This window comes from Plasmodium sp. gorilla clade G2 (assembly GCF_900097015.1).
Source record: "Plasmodium sp. gorilla clade G2 genome assembly, chromosome: 12".
Lineage (NCBI taxonomy): Eukaryota > Apicomplexa > Aconoidasida > Haemosporida > Plasmodiidae > Plasmodium > Plasmodium adleri (nom. inval.).
In genome coordinates, this window is record NC_041704.1 from 1,019,845 (window position 1) to 1,034,839 (window position 14,995).

General features: G+C 18.3%; 3 protein-coding genes and 1 pseudogene across 3 annotated transcripts, besides 1 other annotated feature; 2 read left to right on the plus strand and 2 right to left on the minus strand.

The window, feature by feature from the left end:
• Positions 1-107: 107 nt before the first annotated feature.
• Positions 108-1,076, plus strand: PADL01_1225400 (conserved Plasmodium protein, unknown function; the record flags this gene model as incomplete). The annotated part of the gene is made up of 1 exon (XM_028683215.1): positions 108-1,076. One exon carries the CDS (start codon positions 108-110, stop codon positions 1,074-1,076), a length of 969 nt encoding a protein of 322 aa, XP_028539415.1.
• Positions 1,077-1,637: 561 nt separating this feature from the next.
• PADL01_1225500 (splicing factor 3B subunit 6, putative) lies at positions 1,638-2,140 on the minus strand (the record flags this gene model as incomplete). The annotated part of the gene is made up of 2 exons (XM_028683216.1): positions 1,638-1,902; positions 2,085-2,140. The coding sequence occupies 2 exons, from the start codon at positions 2,138-2,140 to the stop codon at positions 1,638-1,640; spliced, it is 321 nt and encodes a 106-aa protein (XP_028539416.1).
• A 939-nt stretch (positions 2,141-3,079) lies between these two features.
• PADL01_1225600 lies at positions 3,080-8,660 on the minus strand (annotated as a pseudogene).
• Positions 3,080-8,660: a sequence feature (conserved Plasmodium protein, unknown function).
• A 666-nt stretch (positions 8,661-9,326) lies between these two features.
• On the plus strand, positions 9,327-14,828 carry PADL01_1225700 (isoleucine--tRNA ligase, putative; the record flags this gene model as incomplete). The annotated part of the gene is made up of 4 exons (XM_028683217.1): positions 9,327-9,601; positions 9,740-10,781; positions 10,995-14,629; positions 14,741-14,828. The coding sequence occupies 4 exons, from the start codon at positions 9,327-9,329 to the stop codon at positions 14,826-14,828; spliced, it is 5,040 nt and encodes a 1,679-aa protein (XP_028539417.1).
• Between the last annotated feature and the right edge of the window lie 167 nt (positions 14,829-14,995).

Below are 14,995 nucleotides of genomic sequence, written 5' to 3' on the forward strand. Positions count from 1 at the left end.
TATATATATAATTTAATTTTTTTTTTTTTTTTTTTTTTTTTGTTATATATAAATTTATATATCTATACATATATATATATATATATATATATATTTATTTATTTATAATGTTAAATAATTTACCATGTAATAGAAAATATTGGAATTCAATTTTGAGTGCTCAAAAATACCATTTGTGTAACAAGTGGTTAAGGTCTAATATAAAAAAAAGTGATATATGTAAAAGATACTTTGGTGTGTCAGGTAGTTATGGATACAGTATTTTTTCGAAAGAAGGGAACAATAATTCAAATGTAGGCAAAAATAATTTACATGGATATGAAGAGAAATGTTTAATAAACAATTTTATAAAAAAAAAAAATTTTTATTTTACGAAATGGCCTGGAAAAGTATCTAAATTAGGAGGTAATTATTTTTTTAATAAAAATTATAATATGGGATTTTATCATATGCTTATAGAAGAAGAAGGGAAAATTAAAAAGGATATAGCATTAATATCAAGTTGTTATGAAAAAAGTATTCAAAATAAAACAATCGAAAATAAAATGAAAGATTTAACATGTGGATATTCTGTTCAAATTGTATTATCTGGTAAAGGTGTCAAATGTTATTACGAAGATATAAATTATACTCCTATAATACCTAATTATAAGAATAATATAAAACAATATTATACATTTAAAAAGACACTAAAAGATTTAAAAGTAATAGAGAATACATCTGAAAGTAATCATAATAATAATAATAATGAGGAAAACACACAAAATGTAAAATCGACTAGTAATAATAATACTCAGAATAATTATAGAACAAAAAAAGTCAAAAAATTATTTGTACGTTTAGGTATAGGAACTAAAAATATTGATATTACAAGAGTATTAACTATGCATAAAAAATATGTAAATATTAATGTTGATAAAACAGGTACCATTGTTAATGTATATGGATATAATAAAAAATATGTCGGTTCAGTTGCATATCGTTTATATAAAATTGTTAAAATGAATGTATACACAATGAAAGGTGGTTATGTGTACCTCCATAAACCAAAACAAAAAATTCCAAAAAAAAAATAAACAATAAATTAAAATATATATATATATATATATATATATATATATTTATTTATTTAAATTAATTTTTTTTTATGTATTTTTTAATTTTCACATAGGACAATATTATAAAATATGTCACTATTTAATATATGTTTATATATTTTTTTTTTCTTAAATTAACATAACTATTAAAAAAATTTGTTTTTTAAATGAAAATTTTAATTCAATATGTATATTATATATAGAGAGAAAAAAAAATGGTAAAATATAAATATATCAAAATGTATTTTACATCATGTATAACAAAAAAAAAAAAAAAAAAAAGAAATAAAGAAAAAAATTAAATTTAATTAATATGATATAAATATTTTTTCTTATAATGTAGAACATATTTACATATGTATTTATAAAATTTTAACAAAAAAAAAATATACATATATAATATTTATAATTTTCTTTTTTTTTCATTCTCATCTTCCTGTGGGATATGTTATTTTGAATTGATAAGTAATAAATATATAATATGCCAATTATACAATTGGTTCATTTTTTTTTTTTTTTTTTTTTTTTTTTATACCAATATTAGTTTTCATTTTTTAATTTTTCCTGTATTTCCTTTTTCTTTTGAGCTTTTACAGGGTCATAATATAAGACAACCAAATATCTACCAGCTACATTAAAACCTGATAAATGATCCAGAGCATTTTTTGCATCATAAATATCATCATAAACAACAAAAGAAGTTCCTTTTGTTCCTTCAGAATTTCCTTTTCTTATCTGCCTTACTGTTCCATATTTTCCAAATATATCATATAATTCATCAGCAGATATCTTATATGGTAAATTTCTGTATATGAATTAATAAAAAAAAAAAAATATATGTTATAAAATGGAAATGATATGTTATATAATATTATCCATGTGAAAATGCTTCTCACAGGTACACAAATAAATAAATATATAACTATATATATATATATATATATATATTTATATTTATGTATTTATTTATTTTATTTTATGCCTTACCTCACATAAAGAATTCTGCTGACCTCAGCAGGTAAACGTATATTTCTTCTGGACATTGTAAAAATGTTTTATCACAAATATATACTTAATATATATATATATATATATATAACTATAATATTATTGTTTTTGTTTTTTTTTTATTTATGAGATAAAAGAATAACCTTCTAAAACGTAATAAAATAAAACATATAAATATCTATATAAAAAAGAGTAGTTCTATATAATGAAACATTATAATTTATTTTAAAGTGTCATTTAAAATACAATAAATGAATGACTTTATTTTGTTATTCTTCAATTTTTTTTTTTTTTTTTTATAAAATACCACTTCATATTTAATATATATATATATAATATATATAATAATATAATCCTATTTATTTTTCTATTTTCTACATATTTTTATTAAATATATATATTTTTTTTTTTCTTAAAATTGAAATAAAAAAATTCCATAAATATATTGAAGTAACTATTTAAAAAATGGATTTTAGTTAATTTATAATGACAAATATTAAATTTAAAAAAAAAAAAAAATAAATAAATAAAAATAATTTATATTATATATATACATATATATATAAGTACGCATATAAAAAAATATGATTCAAAAATTTTTTTTAATATATAATTATTATAAATACATTTATAAATTAAATAAATGAATTCCTTAAACATAAAAATATATATATATATTTTAAATATCAAAATATTTAATTATTTATATATAATATGAAATAACAATGATGGACAATAAAAATTAAACATAATTATTATGAACTCATTAATTTTTTATTAAAAATATAATGATATATATTAAAAAAAAAATAATAAAATAATAAAATTCACAAGGAGACATAAAAAAAAAATTATATATATAAATATATATGTATTATATATATTTTATTTATTTTTAAATGTAACTATTTTAATTTGTTATCAGTTAATTATTAATAATAAAAAACAAATTATTCGAGAATTCGAAAATATGATCAAACAAATAATTTTGTTAAATATACATAGAGATTCTTCCTGTTCTTAATTTTATTCAACTCTTCTGAGCACACAGGAATCAAATGAAACCTATTAAAAGAAAAATTATAATAAATAAATAAATAAATATATATATATATATATATAACATATGCATCACACATATATGGTATGATTTAATTTTTTCTTTTTTTTTTTCTTTTTTTTTTTTTTTTCTTACGGGCTCATCAATTGCTTATGTAATTCATGTTGTATTATGTACAAGTTTAAAAGAGTATCTCGTTTCATGTATATAATAGATCCCTCTCTTTTTTGTTCTAAGAAATAATTGCACTTGTCATTTTTTTTGTGTTGTCTTAGTACCTCTTTTGTATGATCATAATTACATTTTTGTATTCCTTCCTTTTTAGAATGTGCATAGATTGGTATAGGTTCATTTATGTTATTAGAAGAATATATAAAAAATACATAAATATTATTTTCATTGGTATTCATATTTATATTTGTTGATTTACTTTTATTTTTTATATGTACTTGAATTAAATGATTATCTAATATATATATTTTTTTCATCGCAAGAATTTCAATCTTATTTTTTAATAATCTACTTTTGTTTTTATTTCTTTTTGTTTCTTTATGATTTGCATCATTATATAAAAATGACGTTTTATTTAATTTAATACTATTAATTAAATTCATTCTCTTAATTCTACTTTTTTTTCTTCTTTTTGTTTCTTTCTTTATGTACTTCCCATTAAAAATTATTGGTATATTCCTACCCTTTAATTTTTTTTGAAAATAAATAAAATACATATAAAGTTTATGAGAAGCATTTTGTAAGTAACTAAATTGTTGATATAAATTATGATGAACAATATTTTTATAATACTGGGTATTTTTATAATGTAAATTATTTTGTAATATATTTTTATTCGTATCATTTTGTAATTTATATTTATAACTTGTTTGAGATATACTTGGATAATTTAATAAATACATATATGTAGAATTAAATTTATTTATTTCATTTTTTTCTATATTTTGTATAGCATTATTACTTGTTCTATTATAATTATTATTAAAATGTATAGAGTCCATATAATTTTTAAATGTCTTATTACGTTGTAATATTCTAAATATAACAAATTTCCAATACATTAATATATATTTATAACTTTTATATAACTTTACATGTAGATATTTTAATGTATAAATACATAAATTCATTTTATAATATAGATAATAATTTATATTCATAATTTGTGGCTTTTTTATTAATACCATTTTATTTAGTATGAATATAATAAATTTTTCATATATTATAAAAGAATTTATATTTTTTATTCTACTATTGTGTGAACATATCTTATTCATATAATGTCTAATAGTTAATGTTAATGTGTAATACAATAGATCTATTAAATTATTTGTATCTATATATTGTGATATATGTGTACATTTAAGTATTAAATATTTTTTTCGCTTCTTCCATTTTTTACAAAATTTATTCATTACATATTTATTATATTTATTTATATGTCTGAAACTATTATTTAATTTTAGCTTTGCATCCATATTCTCAATTTTCCTTTTTATCATCCTTTTCTCAATATTATTAAAAAGTACTTTTGACATATATAGTTTTTCATATTTATTTTTAAACATGTTTGATATATATTCGAACTTTCTCAATTGTAGAGTTACAAAAAAAATTTTCATCACATTTTTTATGCTCGATTTTTTTTTCTTCTTCTTTTCATTGTACATAATTGATGTGATTTCGTTTTTCATCTTTTCCTCTCGACCTCTCAATTTTTGGCTATATAAAAAGTTTGTCATTAAATTCATATGCATTTCTTCTAAATCTGAAAGGGAAAAAAAATAAAAAAAAGGAATCAAATATGTAATTATGCATTATTATGTTTTAGATATATAAAATAAAAATTAAAAAAAATTTGCTACAATATAAATAAATAAATAAATATATATATATATATATATATATATATATGTATGTATGGTTATACATTTTTATATTACATAATGTTTTATTTGCTTACCTCTTTTTTCATCCAAATGAGAAGATTCATTTTGTCCTTTCATTTTTATGCACCGTGCAAATATCATAATTTCATCAATTTTATAGGAACTTAAAAAATCGAATAAAATAAGAATACTAGAAATATCAGTATCATTATTTCTTACTTTGTCTATTTGGTATTCTATATATGTACGTATAATTTTATGATAATTTATATGTTCAAAAAAGTACCTATTTTTTAACATATAAAAATTAGATAAAAATATGATACGTTCATTTCCTTTACTTACAAATAACAAAATATTATTGTTTATATTATTTAATGTTCTTAAAAAATAGTTGTTTATTATTTTATTTTTTTTCACATCTGTTTTATTGTTGATATATAAGTAAGTATAGTTGTTGTTCAATGAATTGATCTTTTTTACTATTTCATATACATTACATAATAACTTAACCATAAGAATAATAAACTCATTATTATTATTAAAATAATATTTTTCTTTTAATAAATATTCTACAATCTGTTTAATCAAAATAAATATTCTTATATTAAAAGAAATGTTCATTAAATATATTTTGTCAAAAGAATTATATGAATAGAAATAAATAGGTTTTTTTTTATTGGAAATTTTTTTTGGTGATATAAATGGAGTATATATACTCATATCATAATTATAATCACAAATATTATCATAATTATCATTATTATTATTATATATTTTTTCCTTCATTTGTATTATATGATTTTTTATATTTTATTTTTTTTTTTTTTTTTCATCATTACTAACTTTTATATTTTGATACTCTGCCTTTAAAACATTACCAGTTATAGAATTATTAAAGTAAAATACAAAATCTACAATATTTTTCACATCATTTAAAGAAATATTAACATGTTTGTTGGAATATATTTCCTTTAAATGGTTTAATATAGATGTATCAAGAATGTTATACACCCTCTTTTGATATTTCAATTTATTAGATCCAATAACTAAAGTAGATGATAAAACTTGATTGCATTGATATAATGTTATAATATTTTTATTATGAAGAGTACAAAATATATTATTTAAAAAATTTTCATTTAAAGAATTAAAATGATAGTGGAAAAATAAATAAAGTGATGCATTTTTTAAATTTTTATAATATGGTTTGTGATACATTACAAAATTAGATATATATTTTATAACATCTTGATTTATGAAACATTTCTTTTTTATTAATATATTTAATAATATATGAATATGTGTATCATTTAAATATATAATTTTATTATTATTAAATAGAAATCTAGCTAAAAAATTGAAAACGTTATTTGACATTTTTTCATTTTTCATATTACTATAACTGTTCATTAAATCAATAATTTGTTCATGATTATAATAATTAATTTTCTTTTCGATTAAATAAGTTAACATATATATAACATCATTAAATAATAGTTGTCTTTTTTTTGAAAAACAACTTAATGTTATTAATAAACTTTTTGGATCAAATGTTAAATTCATATTTTTGTACGAATTGCAAAAAAAGCTATATAATAACTTATTTGTGTCTCTTTCTTTTATAATATCTTTACTTTTATTTTTAATTTTGTTCAAATTTTTCTCTTCGTATATTTTAATAAATGGTATAAATATCCTTGCTTTAATTTTCCTTTTCATTTTGCTTATAATTTTTAGTAATATTTTTTCTGAATTTTTTATGTACCCCTGGTTATTCGTAATATTAAGACAGTTATCTTTTTGTTGTTTAAAGGATATATCATCTATTGACACACCACTTTTTGATACATCATCCATTGACACACCACCTTTTGATACATCATCCATTGACACACCACCTTTTGATACATCATCCATTGACACACCACCTTTTGATACATCATCCATTGACACACCACCTTTTGATATATCATTTATTGGTACACCACCTTTTGATATATCATCATTTTTTTTTAATTGTTCTTTTTTATACATTTGTAAAATTGCATCCCTTTTTTTATATAAAAATTTTCGTTGTTCTTTATTAAATGTGATATACTCACTATGCACTTTTTTTAGGAAGAAGGAAGCTATTTTCTTCTTGAAATATGAAAAAAACAAATCGTTTAGTGGGTCAGATATATCAAGTAATGTATCCAAATGATTAATTTTTATTTTTTTATCTGTCAAACGTTCAATTAGGCAAAATACCAAATCAATGGATTCATTATTTATTTTTATGTTATGATTCTTTTCATTTTTGACTATTTGTTCAAAATTTATTTTATAAAATATATGAAATTGTTGTGAATTTATTTTATTGTATTTTTTTAAGACATGCTCTTTATTATCACTTAAATATTTTTTCTCCTTGTTGTGAATTGTATTATTATTTGAAGAGTCTTCATTTTTTCTTTTTTTTAATTTATCTATAGTTTTGTATATTTTTAGGTAGCAACTTAATACTTTGTATAATTGGTATATTGATAAAGAATATAAGCGGTGTAGAAACATAAAATTCATTTTATATAAAAAAATATAATTATACATATTTAATTTTTTTATATTTGACATTATATATAATATGGATATTAAATCCTGTGTAGATATTACACATAATTTTAAGATATGAATAAATATATAATTATAGAATGTCTCATTAAAATAATTTAATTTAATAAAACTGTTTGATATAAGTAATAAATTTTTTAATGACATATAATAATTATCTTTTGTATTTATAATGTTATTTATAATATCATCATACAGATTATTATTTATATAATTATATTCTTTACATTTATTTAAAATATTAATTATATCTGCTATATTTTTTATTTCGTATTTAATAATTAACTTGTTTTTTTTATTTTCATGTTTTTCCCATTTATCCATATATTTGTCAACAATTTCGACATTTTTTTTTTTTTTTTTTATCATCACTGGATTTAAATTTAAATAATTATTCTTTTCTATACAATATGAAGAAGGTTTCATATTATCACATGGACTATTATGACATGTATTATTTCCATTTTGTTCCTTAATTTTTTTATCTATTATTTGTTTGTTAATAACATGATTCTTTATTTTGATACATTCATGTGTATGTGAATTTTTATAAAATGTGTCAATTGAAATATCATGCTGATTATGATTATAAATATTAGCATCATCATATATATTTTTATTATTATCAGGATACACATTTTTAATATTAAACTTATTTATCTTATTTTTTTTTCCCCCTAAATGCTTATTTTCCTTGTCACAAACAAAGGAGTTTAAATTCTCCTCCCTCTGAATGATCAGTTGATCATTTCCATTTTTATTATTTTTTAAAACATCAGAATTTATGTATAGTGATTTATGTTTGTTGTTAAATTCTATAATTTGAATAAATATATTTTTATTATATAGAAAGGTTATCTTTTCATTGTTTATATAATCTTTGAAAACCCTTCTGAAATTATTCTTTTGTTTATTTTTAATATTTTCTCTATATAAAATTTTTTTTAATAGTTGTATTTTCTTGGCATTGTTATTAAGCATTTTAAAAAAAAAAAAAAAGAAAAAAAAAAAAAAGTGAAATAAGAATATATTTCAGGTGATATATTATAAGGCTACATGGTCATTGTTGAAAAAATAAAAATTATAAAATATAAGAAAAAATTATAATATAATATATATATATTAAGTACCATTGTGTATTTTATTTTATTTTATTTTATTTTATTTTATTTTATTTATATTTTATTATTTTATTTTATAATTTTTTTTCTTTTAATAAATATAACCACTGGTATAATGTGAGTATGTAGATATAAAAATATTATATGTATATTTATATATTTACCATCACTAGTATAAGAGTGTAAATAAAAATAAAAAAATTATAAATAAAAACAAAAAAATTATAAGTAAAAAAATAAATTAACAAATAAAAATTTTATGTTATATATATATATATATATATATATATATATAATTTTTTAGTGAAAAAAAATGTAATCATGATAAATTAATCCATATTTGTGTATCTAAAAAGAATTTACATAAAATGAAATAAAATATGAATAAATATTAACATAATAAAACCTAAAGGAACATATATATTTTATATGTTTATATATATTTTGTTTTGTAAAAAATATGTGATCATATATATATATATATATATATATCTTCTTATATATATATGACAAAAAAAATGATAAGATGTTTAAATATGGAAACTTTATAGTAATAATATTTTTAATAATCCTAAGCTTAATAATAGAGTTATATTTATCTTTACATATACAAAAAAAACACGTCCTATTTGATAATAAAAATAATTCTTTTTTACAATTTATAAATTCAGAACATTATAAGTATAAACATAATAATAAGTATCAATTAAATCAGCATAAAAAAAATATTAAAGATGTGATTAAGGAGTCAATAAATTTGCCCTTACAGTTTTTACCAACAACGTATAATAGTTTTGATAGGTATACAGAGATATGAAAATGTTAAAATTATTATAGAAATATGTATATATATATATATATATATATATATATATATATATATATGTATATGTAATATTTATTTATTATTTTTTTATTTTTGCTTCCCTTATTTTGTAGACAAAAATTTATCCAACAGTTTTGGAACTGCAAAGAAATATATGAGAAAAGAAATTTCCAAAATATTAAAAAGTGTATATATAATAACAATGAAAATAATACAAAACAATTTCAACATTTACAACGTAATAAGAGACAGTCATGTAATGAAGATAGTGTTTTACAAAAAAAAAAAAAAAAAAAGGAAACATACTATGATGGAATGGAAACGAAAAATTCTCATTTAATAAATGAATTAATTGGAAAAAAAAAAATAAAAATAAGTAAAATAGATAATAATAATAATAATAATAATAGTAATAGTAAAAATATTTTTAAATATGTAAAAACACAGGATTATATAAATTATCATAATGGAAACCAATTTATGAATAAATTCGAAAATATAATAAATGAGAAAATAAAAAATGAGAAATATTTAAAAAAGAATAAAAAAGAAATTCTCTTGAAATTATATAATAAATTAGAGAATAAAATCAAAATAATACATGATGGACCACCATATGCAAATAATGATATACATATAGGTCATATATTAAATAAAGTTATAAAAGATATATATCTTAAATATTTTTTATTTCAGAATTATTTTGTTTTATTAATTCATGGATTTGATACACATGGATTACCTATAGAATACAATGTAATGAAATTATTAAAAATTAATCATATACAAGATTTAAATTTAAACAATTCATATCTACATAATCAAAATGAGAGTATAAAAAATGAACATGTATTTTTTAAATCATATATTAATTTATTAAATAAATTAAAAAATGAACAGAAAAAGAAAAAACAAATTTCTTTTCTTTCTAATATTTTTGAAAAAATTAATATGATTTCAAAAGATACTATAGAACAACAAAAAATAAATACCTTCAAAAATTTATGTAAATCTTATGCTTCTTATTTTGTTAACGAACAATTTATGTCTTTGGTATCATATGGAATATGGGGTTATTGGAATTATACTTATATTACTTTTTACAAATTCTATGAACAAATTCAAAATAAGGTTTTTCGAGACCTTTTAAAAAATGTAATATATATATATATATATATATATATATATATATATATATATATATGTTTGTGTGTGTGTAAATACATAAATTTGAAGTCATTTTAATTAGATGAAAATATATTCACAAAAAATTTACATGTCCAATATATTATATATTACCATTTATGTTTTGATAAATCCTTTGATATATATATATTAATTTATTTATTTATTTTTTTTAATTTATAGAAATATATCTACATGAGTAACAGACCAATATACCACAGCTATGCTACCAAGACCGTACTATCAGACAGTGAGATAATTTATAAGAAAAGGGTGTGCAACTCGTTTTATTTTTTTTATACTTTTTATAAAATAAGTGATACATTCCTTTTACACCTATTAAAGGAATTTAAAGAAAATAAATCGGTAAATGAAATTTTAGAATTTAATCAGGAGGAGGTAAAATATGTTTTGGAGAATTACTCACTTATTGTAAATGAAATAATAAAAAATAATAAAGAAAATATTGAAGAAAAAAAAAAAACGAATGATAGTGCTTTGTTTAATGATAAAATGTCTGATGATGATAGTTATTTAGAAAGACAAAATATATCAAACTATATATTAAAACTAAAAAATCAAATAATAGAGAGAATTATAAAGAAAATAAAAATTCTTGTTCTTACTACTCAAATGCATACCATATTTAATAATAAGTGCTTACTAATACATGAAAAATATTTATATAGAATTGTTCATATAAAATATGAAGATGAAAAGGAAAATCAATTTTTTATTATATGTGACAAATCATATACTAGTTTTTATGATAACTTAACAAAATATTATTCCAAAAAATCCCCAATAAAAGAAATAAAAAATATTTGTACTTTCCAAGGTAATTCTTTTATGTCCTGTACATATAAAAATTTTACAAACAATGAAGAAAATAATTTTATCTTTGTTTCTGATAACGAAATTAAAGAATCATTTGGAACAGGTATTGTTCATGTAGCTCCTTCTCATGGTTTTACTGATTATAATTATTACTATAAAAATAATAAATTAAAAAAAATATATCTAGATATATCAAATTTTGAACAAGTAGGAAAAAAGAAACAAATAAGAGATGACAATAAAATAAACTTTTATAGTAATGATATGAAAGAGAATATATCTAAAAAGTTATATAATGAAAATTATTCTATTAAAAATAATTCTTTATCATTAGATGTTATTAATCAAAATGTTATGGATGAAAATGATGACTTAAAAGATGAATATACAGAATTGGTATATAAAAATCTGGAAAAAAATATTGATTTCATAAAAAAATATGAAACTGATTCAAATGCACAATCATTATTAAATAGTTTAGATATTATTAAAAAAAAAACAAAGAAATTAAATATTAATCAAAAAGATATTCATTCTTTATTTTTTTATTCCTTTTATGAAAATATACTCTTTTATTTCCCATATGAGCATTCATATACATACGATTGGAGATCACATACAACTGTTCAAATAAAATCATTATTACAAATATATGTAGATATTGATAAAATAAAAAACAATATTCCTTTTTTTGAAAGTATCAAAAATATCAATTTTATAAATAAACATGTAAAAAATAATTTAATTAAAACCATAAAAGATAGAAATGAATGGTGTATTAGTCGTCAGAAATATTGGGGAGTTAACATTCCTCTCAAAGATATACAAATTGATAAAAATGAAAAAATTATTTTTAACAATCAAATAATGGATGTATGGTTCGATTCTTCTGTTTCATATTTATACGTTTTGTATATGTGTAAACATATTTTGTTCCATACATATTTTAATAAAATATGGAAATCTGTCAAAAATTATAATAATACATATAAAAAATGTAAACTTAAAATAAATAATCATAATAATAACAATGAAAATAAATTATCCTTTAATATGTATGATATATATGATCAAATCATGAATCATGACCAATATAATATAAGATCTATGGAAAATAAAGACAATATTTTATTAAAAAATATACTAGAAAAGAAAAAAATATTTGACACTTCTAAAATGTATAAATGGATAAATAAACAAATACAAAAAGGAGAACAAAAAAAATATTATTCATTCCAATGGAATAGTATAAAAGATATACTTTTCTCTAAAAATAATAAAAAAGAATTTTTTAAAAAACACTTTAATATATTTTTATGTTGTGAGGGTATTGATCAAATTAGGGGGTGGTTTCAGTCCTTTTTTTTTGTTTTTTTTTGTTTAAATTGGATAAACCAAAGGAAAAAAAATATGTCACAATTATTGAAAAGTTATAAAATAGTTGATAAAAAGGGGGTCATTATAAAAAGAGAACAAATAAAAAATAATATGAAATGTTATGCCATAAATAATAATAATAGTAATAGTAGTAGTAATAGTAGTAGTAGTTGTAGTAGTAGTATATTTAGTGACCATTCTTCAAGTTTCAATAATACATCTTCTATTGAAACGAATAAGAAACGTCTTCCTTCCCAGTCATACCTTCCAATAAAAAATGTCATCGTTCATAATTATGTAGTAGATAGTAATAATATTAAAATGAGTAAAAGCTTAAATAATGTTATATCACCAAGAGAGCTGTTTTTTGAAAAAGGTAAGGATGATGTTCTCACGACGTCTAAGAGAATAGATAATCCAAATGGAAACAATAACATGAACAGTAACAAGAATAATAATGATAACAATGATATATTGATGAAAACAGGGAAACAGATTAATATGATAAAAAAAAAGAATAAAAACAAAGACCTAAATAAACGTTTCAATGCTGATATTGTAAGATTATGGGTGTGCTGCTACAATTTTGTAAATAGAAATATATCCATAAGTTATGAAATATTAGAAAACATAAATAAATATATTTATTTAAAATTATATAATACATTTAAATTTATAATGAATAATATATATGATTTAAATTTTGATGGAGGAAAAGATAGTATGAAAATAAAATGGGATAATATTCAAATGATAGATAAATTTATATTATATAAAAAAGATAATTTAATAAAACATTGTACTAAAGCATATAAAAATTTTCAATTACAATTATTAATAAAATATATTATGAATTTTATATATACCGATTTAGCTATATATATAGATTATAGTAAAGATAGATTATATATACATGAAAAAAATTCTATAAATAGAACAAATTGTCAAAAAATACTTTATAAAATATTACGTGATCTTATTATTTTATTAGGACCTATTGTACCTCATTTATCTGAAGATATATATTATAATCTTCAACTTTTAAAAAATAAAAGAAAACTAAAAAATATGACAAATGAAAATATATCTATCGATGAGGAGAAAATAAAATCTCTCTTTTTACGTCCATTTCCCAAATTTAAGAATTATAAACCAGTTAATTTAGATACATTATTTCTAATAAAATATTATATTCATAAACAAATATCACCATATTTTTCAAATTCATTACAAGCAGTAGTATACATTTTTTCAAATAACGATAATATTATTAATTTAATTAAATCATTTTTGCGTACACCTGACCCGCTTGAACAATTTAATAATTATGATGACCTACGTTTTCTTTTTAATGTATCCAATATTTTTATATGTGATAATATATCTCAAGTAGAGCAAAAAGATAAAAATTACAAAACTTATAAAATACCTTTACCTAATATAAATGAAAAAAACAAAAACAAAAACAAGAAGAAAAATTTAAATGACTTCTTTCAGCCTAATCAAAAACCAAGTGTTGATCACATGTTAAATTTTGATGAAAATATGGAGCATGCTACCATAAGTATAGGAATAAATAAAACGGAATCAAAGCGTTGTTCAAGGTATGATTTGTATATATATGTATTTTTTAACATATAAATAATATATCAACAATTATATATATATATATGTATATATATATGTGTGTGTATTTTTTTTTTTATATTATATAGGTGTTGGATGTATGGAACAGTATATTCCTTTGAAGGTGAATATTTTTGTCCAAGATGTTTAAACGTTATAAAATCACATTATAATTAATTTTTTTATTATTTGTTATAAATTTTTTTTTTTTTTTTTCTTTTGAATTACTTTATTCTGGTAATTCTTTTATTCAAATTATTTTTAAGACTTATTGTTTTTTGTTTTTTTCTTTTTAATGAAAAATGTTTCATCATCATATGAAATATAATATTACTGAAAAATGT